The 15,498-nt window shown below is 36.9% G+C and overlaps 2 protein-coding genes across 5 annotated transcripts in view; both read left to right on the forward strand.

Moving 5' to 3' along the window:
- LOC144023548 (protein kinase C delta type-like) overlaps window positions 1–5,460 on the forward strand; it is a 114,941-nt gene extending 109,481 nt beyond the window's left edge. The window contains exons 12-17 of the mRNA XM_077529141.1: window positions 49–140; window positions 260–322; window positions 456–594; window positions 2,494–2,682; window positions 4,239–4,367; window positions 4,494–5,460. Coding sequence (XP_077385267.1) covers window positions 49–140; window positions 260–322; window positions 456–594; window positions 2,494–2,682; window positions 4,239–4,367; window positions 4,494–4,652 — 771 coding nt within the window. The 3' untranslated portion in view covers window positions 4,653–5,460. The remainder of the gene's footprint in view (window positions 1–48; window positions 141–259; window positions 323–455; window positions 595–2,493; window positions 2,683–4,238; window positions 4,368–4,493) is intronic.
- A 1,689-nt stretch (window positions 5,461–7,149) lies between these two features.
- The window catches only part of sfmbt1 (Scm like with four mbt domains 1), a 29,605-nt gene continuing 21,256 nt past the window's right edge, over window positions 7,150–15,498 (forward strand). For all 4 annotated transcript variants that reach the window (XM_077530333.1, XM_077530335.1, XM_077530334.1 and 1 more), the window contains exon 1: window positions 7,150–7,296. The gene's annotated coding sequence lies outside the window, so the exon portion shown is untranslated. The remainder of the gene's footprint in view (window positions 7,297–15,498) is intronic.

The raw sequence follows: 15,498 nt of genomic DNA on the forward strand, positions 1-15,498 counted from the left end.
TTCATTTGTCTGCAACAATGAGCTGATGAGGTCATGCTGTTTACCCAGGAGCACCTCTTCTTTGTGATGGAGTATCTCAACGGAGGCGACTTGATGTTCCACATCCAAGACAAAGGCCGCTTCGATCTCACCCGAGCCACGTAAGTGCTTCAGCAAAACCATTTGGTTGGCTCCCATTTGGGAGCTGTCGTTATCTAATGTGGTTCACATTGTCATAGAATTGTATGTTTTTGTGTTTGTTTTGTACTCTAACCTCTAGATTCTATGCTGCTGAGATAATAGTGGGATTGCAGTTTCTCCATGCAAAAGGAATTATCTACAGGTAATAGCTTCTCGAGGGAGATACATAATGAATGAGTTCACATTTTTTACTGCACCGCCAACCTGGAGCGGCTCTAATTTGGATGTTGGACGATGGAATTTGAACATAAGTTTGATATTGTCATAATCCACAGGGATCTGAAGCTGGATAACGTGATGTTGGACAAGGACGGGCATATCAAAATAGCAGACTTCGGCATGTGTAAGGAGAATGTATTCGGAGATGTCCGAGCTTCCACGTTTTGTGGGACACCAGATTATATTGCACCTGAGGTACGGCATTTAATGTTGCAATGTGTGGTTCATTGGGTCATCAGATGGTTTTTATCATCGTTTTTTTTTTTTCCTCATTTATCTATTTCAATAATTAGCTAATTCATCCATCCATCCATTTTCTTGACCGCTTATTCCTCTTAAGGGTCGCGGGGGTGCTGTAGCCTATCTCAGCTGGCTATGGGCAGTAGGCGGGGTACACCCCAGACTGGTTGCCAGCCAATCGCAGATAATTAGCTAATTGACTTATTCTAAATAAAAAAAGGAAAATAGTAGGGGTGTGTTCAAAAAATCGATGCGGCAATATATCATTGCGGGCCTCATTACAATACATATATCGATACGCAGGCATCAGAATCGATATTGCTCATTAACTTTAAATAGGCAGTGCAGCCTATTTGAAGTTGCGCAGGAGAAGTGGGAGCAGAAGAGACACGGGTGCCCTTGCAGCTTGCATTGTACCTAAAAAACAAAAACCAGCAGTGTCTTTGAAGTTAATTGCCTTCAATTCATGCAAAAATAGCTCACCATTGATTGGAAACTGTGTCTTGCTAAGAAAAATGAAAGCAGAGGAAGAATATCAACATTTATTTACTTATAAATTTAACATGGCACATGTGTCTTAATGTACCAATTTTCCTATATGTTGTTTAAAAACGAAATAGAATGTGTTGCTTGCAAAAATGTTGTTTTTATTTCCCCAAATATTTCAAATAAGCACATAAGCACAAGAGCTGTAATTTTAATAGTACTTTGATATTTTTTCTCATATCGACTCATGCCTATTAATAAATTTTTCCGGTGTGTCCGTGAAAACTGCTGCTTGCTCTGCATCCAGCATGATAAACATATCCTTTAGGTATACATGACTGTTATTATAAAATGCAAGTAAATTAATATAAAATATTGAGATACGTATCGCCTTGAAGATCAGGTATTGGGATACATATGTATCGTGATACGTATCGTGAGGTTTGGTGGCAATACCCAGCCCTAAAAAACAGACATATTTAAATACTTTTTTTATTTGTAAATAATTGATTATTTGATTATATTTAATAATTCTTTAAGAAATCAGCATGCATTATTATTATTAGGGGTGTTAAAAAAAAATCGATTCGGCGATATATCGCGATACTACATCGCGCGATTCTCGAATTGATTCAATTTAAAAAATCGATTTTTTTTATTTATTTATTTATTTATTTACTTATTTATTATTATTTATTTTTTTAAGAGCTCAGAATTGTTCATTCGGTAGTCTTACCGATTCAACGTCTTATCATCATTGCCTTTTTTTTTTTTTTTTTTTTTTTTTTTGTGTGTGTGAATCGATTTTTAAACTTCCATTTTTAATGGAAAAATATTCAACAAAACGTCTGACTTCGGGTTAGGATTCACACCTTGAGCATGGAAGAATGTTATATGAACGGAACATTAAGCCTTAATATTTTATTTTAATGCTGTTCAAACATGAAACAGATTACAACCTCTATAAGACTGAAATTTCAGATAAATAAATAATACATTTTCATATAAATCTTACACCCTACAAGTTTACTGATTAGTATTTTCTAAATTTGAATGGAAAAAAATCGCAACAATCGACTTATAAATTCGTATCGGGATTAATGGGTATCGAATCGAATCGTGACCTGTGAATCGTGATACGAATCGAATCGTCAGGTACTAGGCAATTCACACCCCTAATTATTATTATATTTATTTATTTATTTGTTTATTTATTTTTTGTTAACCTCATCTACAAATAAGATAGGCCATCTATAAACTTTAAAAATCAGATATGGCCATTGAGCACTCGTCCAATCATATTCTCTTCCTGCAGTGTTGGAAACCAACGTCCTACCTTCTAAAAGTGTCTTCCATCTCTCGTGACAGATTCTGTTAGGACAGAAGTATTCCTTCTCAGTGGACTGGTGGTCTTTTGGTGTGCTGGTCTATGAAATGCTGATCGGCCAGTCACCTTTCCAAGGTGACGATGAGGACGAGCTCTTTGAGTCCATCCGGAAGGACACTCCTCACTACCCTCGCTGGATAACCAAGGATGCCAAGAAATTGCTTGAACTGGTGATTATACTGCATAATGTACTGCGAAAGATTGCCTTTCACACTGAATGAATGTTTTTTTGGTGGCGACATTGTGAGCTTTCAACAAATTGATTCAGGTGTTTGAAGTTATTAGAACAGGGGGTGTCATTTAATGGATTTGTATGACTTTGAAGTATGCACAAGTGATAAAAACAAATTGGAAAAGGTTAAACGCAGATTTGAATAGGAAGATAATGTAAAACTTAAAGTGACAAGGACATGTGACAAAATCCCTCGAAAAGCATTTTTAAGAAAGAGTACAATTACTTGTTATTATTATTATCCATTTTCTGAGCCGTTTTTCCTTACAAGTGGCACGGACGGGGGTGCTGGAGCCTATCCCAGATGGCTTCAGGCAGTAGGCGGGGTACACACTTAATTGGTTGCCAGGCAATTGTAGGGCACACATAGATGAACAATCACTCACAATCACACCTACGGGACAATTTAGAGTGTTCACTTAACCTGCCAAGCATGTCTTTGGAATGTGGGAAGAAACCGGAGTACCTGGAGAAAACCCGCACAACCACGGGGAGAACATGGCTGTACTACGTCATATTTCGTTGGGCTGCTGTGATCGCCCTGCTGGGTATGGTGGACCAAAACTGCCAAAATTCAAAATAAATAAATGACTAAATAAATAGATAAATAAATGATTAAATAAATAAATAAATGACTAAAAGTGAAAATATAAACAGATTTATTTCCATTTATATTTATTTTTTATGTATAATTTTCGAATTATATTTTTTATATTCCTTTTTATTTTCACTTTTAGTCATTTATTTATTTATTTAGTCATTTATTATTTTGAATTTTGGCAGTTTTGGTCCTCCTTAGCCGGGAAGATTTTCGGCACTTAATTCAAAAATCATGAAATACACGGTTAACTCATTTGCTCCCAAAATTGTATAAATATGTTCTAGTTTAAATGTTTTAAGTGTCCCAAAGACGTATTTATACGTTTTGTTTTGTTTTTTTTACATATTTTGTTTTATGCTAGTGCATACAGAAGGCTTTGATGCAGCCTTCCAACTGCAGTGAACGGGTGAAAAAAATTGTAGTAATTACAAAAACGGCCAGCAGGTGGCAGCAGAGCAAGTGAGATCAGCCATAGCTATGTTGGAAAAAAAAAGCACAATTACTCACAATTTTAAATAGACTTGTGAGTAATGATGAAACTTAGCTGTATTCTAATGCTAATTGCTGCAAAACAGGGTGAAATATACTTTAATATTTCTTTATGTATGTTCCATGTTGTTTTTATAGCAATAGAACACAATATTCTGTGGTTCTTGTATAATCAGTCAAGATCCAGTAAACCAGACGGGAGTGAAGGGGATTTCTTCTATAAAAATGCTTCTGTGAAAATGGCTTAAAACATGTTAAAATGTCTCCCACACACTTTAAGCAACACCTCCAGATGGTCAACAATTTCTTTAACCTCATTTCTGGTCTAGTGGCCCCGACCCATAATCTTCTGTAATATTTCAAAGACTAAACAGTTGTCTTCTTTTCTGTCATCATTATTGCAGTTGCTTGAGCGAGATCCAACTCGTAGGCTTGCCGTGGTGGGAAACATCCGTGAACAGCCCTTCTTCAGAAATATCAACTGGCCTGCTCTGGAGAGGAGACAAGTGGAGCCCCCTTTCAAGCCCAAAGTGGTGAGAACCATTCTGATGTTCTAATTTCATGCTGTCCAAAACACTGGTGTAAATATTACAAGCTGCATCATGGCATTGGCATGTTTGTGTATTCTCAACTGGTAACTGAAATGATGCCGTCTACAGAAATCCCCAAATGACTGCAGCAACTTTGACAGAGAGTTCCTGAGCGAAAAGCCACGACTCTCCCACGCCGACAAGAACCTCATCGACTCGATGGATCAGTCGGCATTTTCGGGATTTTCTTTTGTCAACCCCAAACTGGAACATCTGATAAGCAAGTGAAAAGACAAACTGGCTGACCGGTACTCACTGAAGTCAGTTCTTACACTCTCTTAGAGGCTCGAGCCTATTTGCCTTTATCCTCATGGTTGTATTTTACTGAATACATCTATCAGAGGATATGAAAACACTCTATATGTGTAATAAAGGGACATACTTCACATAGCAATATAACTATAATCAAAACTGAAGGTTTACTTTTTTTTTTTTTTACATTAGTGTTATTGTTTTAACCATGTAATCACTTCTAACTCAATCACCTATGTACTGTATCTTGACATTGATATTAAAAAAAAATAGTCACACACTATTTTTACCACATCCTGTATACTGATAGATTTAAATAATAGCACTACTCTGCACATCCCTAATGGATAATTCCCCAGATGATAGAACAGAAAAAAATACACATTACAGTGATTTAAATCACTAGTCACATCCTTACTTCCTGCACTGACTTTAATACTGATGATGCTGTAGTAAAGCTGCACATTGTATATGTAAATACACAAATGTCTTTAAAAAAAAAATAGATTAATTTATTCTTTGTCAGTTTTCAGCTGCATTAAAACTGCCCACCGAACTTCAACCACTCTCAGTGGTTAAAATTCATGTTGGTGAAATAGTATGGTACTACCTGTAGGCAATATATGTTGCTGTGTTTTGTGTTGGAATGAGCATTTTAAAGTAAATAACTTGAAGTTGGAACTGTATCATGAATCAAATGTGGACATTAACGTGCTTCCATTGAGTTATAGATTTATTTTTTTTCCTTTTACATTTGATTATGAATAAACATTCCTTTTATCCATCTGTTTTCTAGAGCGTATTTTGACATTTACTCAAGTGGGATGCATGTGGCTCACCTGTCAATCACAGTCATTTTTAACAGAGGACCACTACTTTGTGCTGTACTGCATTTTTATGGATCTGCATGGGAGTGTTTTATTTTTCGAATGAGTTTAATTTTTCATTTGAGGTTAATTTTACTCCCTGAATTTTAAAATAGTTATTTGTACTGTACTTCATTGAAGCTTTGATCACGGCCCAGGCGTTCATCCTTGTATGGCAGACTCATGCGCTCTGTTGCCACCCAGTGGTCAGGTGCTGTGATTGCACCCACCAGTTCAATGTGACAGGCGAGCAGACATTCCTGCAGTGACTCGGCAACGGCTCCATCGTCTGGCGTGGGAGGTGGAAATGATAAGAAATGGTTATTTGAGTGAGCACTTTACAAACTCGCATTTATACGTATTTGCACACGATCTTTTTTTTTCCCCCTTCAATGGAAGTTGCCACTAACAACTGTCAGGTGACGACCCCCACCCCTTCTTAAAACATGCAGAGTCGATACATTTCTTTTTGCATTAAAATGGCAGTTCAAATCACTACCCCCAGTAGTAGTTTTCACCAAAACACTTTCCACAAAATGACTGGGAATTTTGAAATAAATTCTTAAAGGCTCTGCCATTGTTTCTGCCGTTGGTGCAAGATTGGATCGTTTTGCTGCAGCACCTCGTATTTATGACAGTATTGTGCATCCATCTCCGCGTCCCATAAATGCGGTGTGTATTTCCTCCCCTTTTCTTTGTAATATGCATCGAAAAGGGTTTGTCTATTGTGGAGGATTAGCGACTCCTGCCTTTCGTTGTCTAAGTAGCGACAAAACCCGTTTCGACGTTAATCATACAGACACCAACATAATATTCAGTTTATGTATGTATTGAACAAAGAAAGTCAATTTGGTGACGCAGAACGGGCGAACTTGGAGCGTTGCATTCGCGTTCGCGGTGTCAGAGCACATTTCCAGCAGTTTTCTCCCTCCCGTAAGCCTGTTCTCCCCTCGCCCCCCGCTCCTCTTACACCCCCTACCCCACCCCCGACTTGAGAGCTTTGTGCAGCACAAGTGCAACATTTGCCATTTAAAATGAGCTTCTCTAGGTTCGTTTCCAATCAATTATCACGTGAAGCTTTTCTCTTGCACAACATTTGGCTTGTTGGTCAAATAGTGTTGGGAATAGAAACTCGCGAGCGTGGTGACAGAAAGGTTGCACGTTACGAAACGAAACGAAAAGCTTTTTCGTGACACGTGCGTTTCTAGTTATCGAAAGTGGGTCGATTAAGGGTAATTTATTTTACCTCAATCATCCGCTGGGGATTAAACACACTCATGATTGATGGGAATACTTCTCTAAACATGTGAAATAACACGCCTTTTATTAAAAATTATTTATATATTTTTTTGTTTTTAGCGCTCTTCGTTTGTGCGTGTTCCAGATGTTGCCGTGGATTGCGGTTGTGTGATAATTTTATTGTGTGTGAAGATGGAAGTCGGCGTGATGTAGCCGGGCTCAGAGGCATATCAAAGAGCGCATGCGCAGTAGCCGTTTGTGCCATATTGGAATGAGGTCGTGGACCAGAAGAGCGTTAAGCTAGCGAGACGTCACGCACGTAATACCGGAAGTAACCCCTCAAACATATCCTCTATTGCTTGATGGTCCTTTACGCAGGGAGAATACTTTTATTTTGAAAGTAGTAAACCGTAAGTGAGTGTTTGAATCGCGCTAACTTAGCATAACTGCTAGCGAGCAGACAGGCGGCGAGAGGATCGGCATCTAAAAAAGCGACTTGGAAAAACTACTTAACGGTAAGAGACGAATTCGGCGACTAAATATTCACGTACTCCGCACTGTTTGTTACATTTTCCTGTTGGTACTTTGCACCGCGGTGTGGCACTCGTCTTTTTTCCTGTCTCTCAAAAAGACGAGTCCGGTTCGGTTGTGTAAAGCGCCTCCTTATTGCTCGTCAGCCTGTGCTCGCTCTTATTGCTGGGAGCCCGTGACGTGCAGTAACTTGACTCGCTCGTTCCACGCGTCCACGGAGTCTACGCACACATAAACATTCACATATATATTTATTATGCACACGTTTCATCACCGTTCTTGAGACGCCCGTGAGCGGCCACGAGTCGTGCACTCATCAGTGTGAAAGTTACGGCGGCGCAAAAACCATTAATGTCTCATCTCGTCACTGGAGTGTGGGAAACAGTGCACTTCTCCTAAAGACGCCTAAAAGGACATTTGCCCTTGAATAGCTCTAACAGTCTTACATAATACATAATACAATATGTCGCGTGTTGGGCAAGTCATAATTCCAATGTCCGTCCAATTCCAAATTTTATGTCCGCGCTTGTAAAGAGGTGGATGATGTTCACGGTTGCTTTTGCAACCGCCTTGTGGCTGCCAACTTCCCCATTGTGCAACCTGACTGATCTGCGAAGTTGGGAAAACATAGTGAAGTGACTATTTTAATTATTGATGCTAGTGAAAGGGAGTACAGACCTCACATTTTTGCAAATTAGGTAATTCGTTATATCTTTTATTGAGACGCCCATCAAATGACACTTTGCCACAAGTATAGTCAGTCTACAGCTTGTATAACAGTGCACTTGTACTATCCCCTCAAAAAGTAATTCAACATACAAATCTAATTAAAGGCTGGTAACAAAAGTGACTACACCCCTCGGGTAAATAAAAATGTAACTTTCACTTTTGTGAAAGTTACAGTGTGCTACCTTAACTTGTGAGTATAATTTTATTCAGTTTACCAAGCTTGCAACTCAGTTTAGCATATGATGTTAATTTGCTCAGTTGAAAGGAATTGAAATGCCTTTACTCTGTTGTAGCCCAGAAAAATAGCAATTGTGAAGTCTGGATTAAAAAACATAATGGATAAGAGAAATAAATTAGCTTTATAAAGTGTAGGCTATCCTTGGAATTTCAGCCTAGTGTCAACGGTTGTACACCGATCTACTCTTCAGGGATGTGCGGCGAGTCACGTTTGCTTGCGAAATCCGTCATTTCTACGTTCAAAACCTGAAAACTCAGAGATGCTTGACATTTTGGATATTAACCGTTGCTATCGGTTTCAAAGAATACTGGACCCCAAATACAATTTCAGTAGTCACCCATAAATGCTCAATTTTCTGTCAGTTTTGGTTTGTTTAGCGGGCAAGTTTTAGCTAAAATATCCACAAATAAGTGCATATGGGGTGAAATTCCTTGAAGTTGGCCCCTTAAAATTACTGTAATGTTTCAAACTGCGTAACTTGCCCTAAAAAACAAAAAACAAAACAAAACTGGATTTAATGTAAATTGTGCAAATTAAAAATCTTTAGGCAGTAAGCAATTGGTTTCTTTTGGAAGATTTTAGAGGCATTTGAAGTGCAAATCAAGTGTTTTATTTGTTTTTGTTTGTTTTTTGAAATTCCATCAAACTTGCCCCTTGTCACATTGCTAATGTGAATCATCCATGGTACAAATATTTTTTTTGACCCCCATGTAGTAATGTGGTAGTTAAACATTGACCTAATGGTAAGCACATCTGCCTCACAGTTCTAAGATCCCAAAGTGTATTAGTCCTTTGATTAAACATTCACTCACAGAATTATCTATATACAAAGCACCCATATGTTTGCCTCCTCAAAAATCCATGGGATTAGTATTACTCCACCAGTCATTGTTGTAACTCATTTTATTGACGTTAAGAACAATAACACATTTTTGCTCTTGTTTAAAAGTAGCCTGAAAATACTGTACATATACACTATCTATGTTACAGATGATTTTTAAATGCAGTTTGGCATGCCACCTAAAGCATTTTGCTAGCTATGACTTTGGCTAGCCAAAGGCTGGACTACACTGTATTTGTTTACAGAGTAGCTAGAGCATAAGCAAATCACATTTCAATACCAATATTGTATGTTGTATGTGGGCACTTGGTACATGCCAGTATTGTCCTGAAAAAAAGTATAAAAGAGTATAAATACTTGTATTATTATTATTATTATTATTATTATTAGTAGTAGTAGTAGTAGTAGTAGTATGTTACTAGCTGCTAGCTAGCTAGCTAGCTAAAATGGGCCTGCAACCGACTTTTGGGCCCCAAGCCACTAGCTGACAACCACTGATTTATGGTATTGACATTTCCGAGATGAAGTCAAAATGGCGGTCAATTCGATGAAAGAAATCTCTCCGCTCATTGAAAAGCATTGGACTTTGGGTCGTATTTTTAATTTGTGAGGATTATTTTGATTTTAAAATGTGATGACTTGAGATGTCGTTTGACTACTATAACAATCTGTGTGGTTATTATGATCGTCACATGCAAAAGCAATTTGTTTTCACTGTGTAAAGGAAGAAATACCCGGTTGTTCGGAATTGTCAAGTATCAAACTCAGTAAAAATACACTCAGTGCATTTAAAAAGTCACCATGCATGTTTTCAAGTTCAACAGCTTTAATTCCTGTCTTCATAATACAGGTTCTGTTGATTGTGAAGTTATTTCAAGAAATATGCAATATGTGCTTGTTGATTGAGTTCTTCTTATTTATCCTTGAAGAGAGCTTTTCTGCTCAACAGTGGACATTGTTGAGCATATCCTGATCACATGGTACATGTAGCTCATTTTTTCACGCTTTTGATAACATGGCCAGATGGCATTTAAACTGGGGAGTTTTCTACAAAGGCTGCCCTCACTCACAAAGTAGCAGAAGGTGGTTAACTGCTCTCAGATATTTTCAGTTCAATTCCCTGTGGACATTGTTTTCTTGCATGCTTCCCTATTCACTCCATTGTCAAAGGAGACCAGGCTTGTATAGAGGCAATAAGAAGGTGACTTCAATTAATGTTTGCTTGATTTGACATGACAAACAAATCATTTATACCCCTAAAATTTTCGCAAATTCATAATGTGAATCTCAGCTTATCTGTGCTGTTTTTGACATTTCCAGGAGTTTTCTAGTCTGTTATAACTTGCTGTATTGCTTAAACGTGTTTCTCAATATATTCTCTGCTGATGGCACCCGCAAGGTCGGAAACATTTTCATTGTCCTTTCTCCACTTAACACAAATTTCAGGACACATTTTGAAACACATGCTTGTTTTATTTCTCTCCCAATTTTTATGTGAAAGGAAGCCATGCAAAACAGTGATTCCAAAGGTAAATGACATTTTCAAATTAAAGGAGACGTTGGAATTTCCCCCACAACTTACATATAACAATTCCCAAGTCGCTAATGCTTTTTGTCAAAATACACTATGGATAAAATATATATATATATATATATATATATATATGTGAAAATAGAAAAAACAAAATTATGGGCTAACCAGGGTTATTATAGTTTTGGCATTTTCATTTTAGTTAGTTTTGATTTCGTTTTGAGTTTTGTTTTTTAAGTTTAGTTAGTTTAAAGTCGTTTTCAGAGTTGCTCTGTTAGTTTTGTATTAGTTTTAGTTATTTAATAAATACTTAGTTTAATTTTGGTTAGTTTCAGGATTATCTTTAGTTTTTAAAATATGTGTATTACTGTGCAATATTTAAAAAACACTGTGATAAAAATACATCTACTTAAAATCACATTATCAAATCATCCTCATAGATTCATGCATTAAATTAATTACCAAAGTCTGAAACGAAGGACATTTTTCACCATAATTATAGTTAGTTTTAGTTTTGCAAATGTAAAATGTAATTTCAGTTAGTTTTCTTTTTTTTTTTTTTAAACCATTTTCTTTTGATTTAATTCGTTAGAAAAGTTTTGGGAATTTTAGTTTTAGTTTTTTCATTAGTTTTAACTAAAATAACCTTGGGGTTGACCCTACCTAACTTACGTAACCGCCCTAATATACTGCTAGGCCAGGGGGGGTGTGGGGGGGGAAGCAAGCACCCATAAAGACAATAAAATATTGTTTTAACTGATAATGAACATAATTAACTTTCAGTTAATCAACTGTTGGTTAATATTTCAATCTGCTCCTTTGTGGCTAACCATGCAGAGATCAAATTATAGATGTTTTTTTTTAATCCAGTGACATTTAAGTAGGATCGTCAAAGTGATGGACAGGTAAAGATTTTTGAGTCACAAATGAGGTACCGGTCGTTTCCATGTAAAAAGTGAAACATTAATAAAAAGAGGAAACAAGTATTCTCTTATTAAAAAAAGACAGCTGATTAAATGTGATGGTGACGAGATGATGTTTATTTCATTTCATTTCCAAGAAACGCTGTGGGCTGTCTGTAATCGTGCCGCTCGTCATGTCGCACTTCCTGATGCTCAGTGGTTTTGGAACGCTGCCCAAATCTTAATCACATGCTAAGTGCCAATGAGAATTTGATTTGTAAGATTTGAGCGCTTGGGGTATTTAAAAAAAAGAAAAGAAATTAATAAATACAGGAAAAGAAATGTGTGTTGGGATTGGATTAGCCCTTTTTCTTTCAGGCTCAGTCAGTCTCAGGTGGTGCACAGAGATTGAGAGTGGTTGGCTGCTGCTGGTAGCTGTGCTCCATGCACACCATTTACTGTTCTGTATATGAAAGAGGGGAAGTTGTTTTTCTTCCTGTCTGTGTGTGTGTGCGTGTAAGCCAAAGTGGCGCTAGTCTTCAAAAGGCTGAAAGAAGAATGGCTTGAGGGAAAAAAAATGCAAAGGATAGTTTTTGGAAAGGGCAGTTAACAAATAATTGCAGATATGTTTACATGCACAAATAAATTGTGTTACATCATTTTCATGGTTCTGTTACTGTTAAGATCCAGTTTATATAATGCAATTTGCTCATCCCTCCGCCACGCTAGGTGGTGATGATATATATTTTTTCATCTTGTTTAGTTGTTCGGGTTTAATGAGGAAGAGTGTCTTGTTGCTACTTGCTACCTGGCAGGAGCTTATGATTCATACGCAAAAGAGACCTGATTCGACTCTTGTGGTTGCGGTGGCACTAAAAGGAAAAAAAAAAAAGAAAACACAGAATGTTCTGAGAGTTTGTCAACTTTTGACACTACCATGGAAGTCCTCCAAGAATGATGGGTTGCCAAACAGAAGTGAAGACCGGTATGATAAGCGTGGGTTGAATAAGATTCGGATGGCTTGCTTTCATTTACTATTTAAAAAAAAACAAAAAAACAACAACACTCAGCATAGCAGGCTCATGTTTTATATACATGATTTGATTATGATGTGCATGATGTTTTGCGCATTCCTAATTGACTAAAGGATGTTCTTGTGGATTGCGCTCACTGCAGTTATTATTTTTAAGGTGAATGTAATTAGGATAATGAGAGGCACAGTTAATGACCCTGCACTAACAAAACAGAACAGACGCAATTTTCAGAGTATTTTCCCTCTTGAATAAAAATAGACTGAAAATGATGTCTGACAATGAAAGTCACAACAGAAATTCTTATGTTCCATCCAATATATATTTTTTGCTCCATCCATAAGACTTTTATTAATTTGTTGAAGTAGTTGTAGCATGAATTTATTTTACAACAATTATCAGCCAGGACGATTATTGGCACAGATGTTTGGCATTTTTACAAATACTGGCTTGGGCCTTTTAAAATAAATAAATAAATAAATAAATAAATAAATAAATAAATACATAATCATCATCATCATCATCATCATCTGATTCCTGATAAGATTTCAATTTGAAACTGTGTTAAATTCAAGGAACTATATTTTTTAAAATTTCCGCTAACCATTGGAACTCTACACCTTTTAAAATACGTTTAAAATTAAACTAAAGCTAAGTGATACTGTAAAATTTCATTTATTTTGAAATTTGATAAAACTTTATTTACTGTAGAAAACTGCTGGCAGCAATTATTCAACTTTTCATTTAACATTTTAAGACATGCTGAGCTCCCTGAATTTTTTTGATAGATCTTTCCAACAAAGTTGTTTGTTGTCTAAGATAAAATGCTTATAGACATTTCACCAAAGTCAAGATTAGGAGCTTGTATTCTTATTTAAATTTTGACGACAATATTTTCCTTTTTACTGAATACGGGCGACAAATATCGGTTGTCGGTAGAGGCCCAGAAAAAAAGCATGCGAGCTGATTTGTTTTCCAATTGAATAAACATCACAATATGGTCAGTTTAATGTGTTTTAAAAAATGGATGATTGAATTAATTCAATGCAGTGCTTATTTTTTCATGCATATAAATATAGTGCCCATTCTATTATTTTCTAGGATTGATGCATTTCTGTCTAGGGAGAGTGGTGTGTTGAAGCATCTTTGCTTTCATTAATGAGATCAGCATCAGATGTGAGAATAGAGGCTGTCAACTTTAGTTCTGTTCCATTGCTCTTTTTTTCCACTCTTACGTTAGGGAGTGTGACCCCCGCGGACAATGAGATCCTCTGGTGTGTATGTATGTGCTGGTGGGGGGGGTAAAAAGACAGAGGGCGGGGTCGGGGGTGAAAGGCGGCGCAGATCATGGCGGTGCACGGGGGTCACCGTGGCAGTGGGGGGGCTGAGAGGGGGTGGTGTGCGATGTGGGCCCCGGTTTTAATAGAGACGTCCCGTGTGACAAAGACGAGGCTGACAGGTCGGCTGAATGGAGCTGCTTGTGACAGACCGGCGTCCCGTTCGCAGCCGCCGTCCCGCCCAGCGCTCCCCTCATTCACGCCGCAGCCCTTGTTGAATTAACTTGATTTCATGTGTGTGTCACAATGCCGCGGGTCACGCTGACGTGCCAAAGCTTGATGTGTGTTCATGTTAACGTCAAGCTTCTCTCGGTTTCAAATGCTCACGTCAAGGTTGCTTAAAAGTAGTTTTTTCATTTTTATGTACTGTAGCAATTGGAAACGTGTTAACCACTGAATGGTAAACAAAATATGCATCACAGATTAATGATAAATTGTATCATACAGTGATGTATCTTCAAAAATTTCACATTTCATTTGAACTGACCCGTCTGACCGAATTAAAGGAAACCTGATTGTTTAGGTATGGGACAATAATATTAGATTCTGACGGTGTGATAAATGTGAGCAAAAATATTATCACGGTAGTAAGATTACATCTCCAAAATGTTATTTTTGAAACATTTGAGTAAATATATATACAGTATATATATATATTTTTTTTACCATTGAACACAATCAATTTTATTGAAAAAAATAAAATAAAATAGAGAGAGAATATCTGGTACATTAAGACACATGTACCATGTTCATTTTAAATAAATAAATGATACATTCTTCTGTTTTAATTTTTTTTTTTGGGCAAGCCACAGTGTCCCATCACTGCTGGTTAGCTATTTTTAGAATTGAACCATGGGCTACTTACGTTGTCCTTGGGGCTAACTAATACTTGATAGGGATAGACCGATTATCGGCCGGGCCGATTATAGGTGCCGATATTTGGCAGTTTGACAAATATCGGTATCGGCCTTTTGACCAATCTGAAGGCCAATAAAACGGGTATTTCGAAGGCATTCTGACAATTTTTCACCTTCTGTGAAAATCTTTTGAAACATTTTATGAATCCTGATGAAAACCCCAAATTTGGTACGTTTGCATTCAGTTTTTGCACAGTGAGATACAGGAAATTTTCATTTATGGATCTATTTCAATTTCCACTTTATAAATAATGATGCTGACATTGGGAATTCCCTACATGTTTTATTTTTAAGAATTAAAAAAAAAAAAGTAAAAAAAAAAAAAAAAATGTTGAAACTCCCTGCAATTTTTTTAAATATAATTTTTAAACAAAGCTGTCAATATCATTTAAAATTAAAAGAAAAATTACTTTTTAATTTTGACACAAATATTTTCTCTTCTACTGCAAATAAGTATCGGCTTGAAATATCGGTTATCGTTCTCCTTGACTACTAATAATCGGATTCAGTATCGGCCTTGAAAAAGCCATATCGGTCTATCACTATCACTTGCACCTACAATAAAAACAAAAAAAAATCATAGAAAACCTGTTTAAGGTTGTTAAAGTCGTGGCATTCATTATGTTTCAGGTGTGACATATGACGATGACATATCTGATC

This window comes from Festucalex cinctus, chromosome 8 (genome assembly GCF_051991245.1).
Source record: "Festucalex cinctus isolate MCC-2025b chromosome 8, RoL_Fcin_1.0, whole genome shotgun sequence".
Classification (NCBI taxonomy): domain Eukaryota; kingdom Metazoa; phylum Chordata; class Actinopteri; order Syngnathiformes; family Syngnathidae; genus Festucalex; species Festucalex cinctus.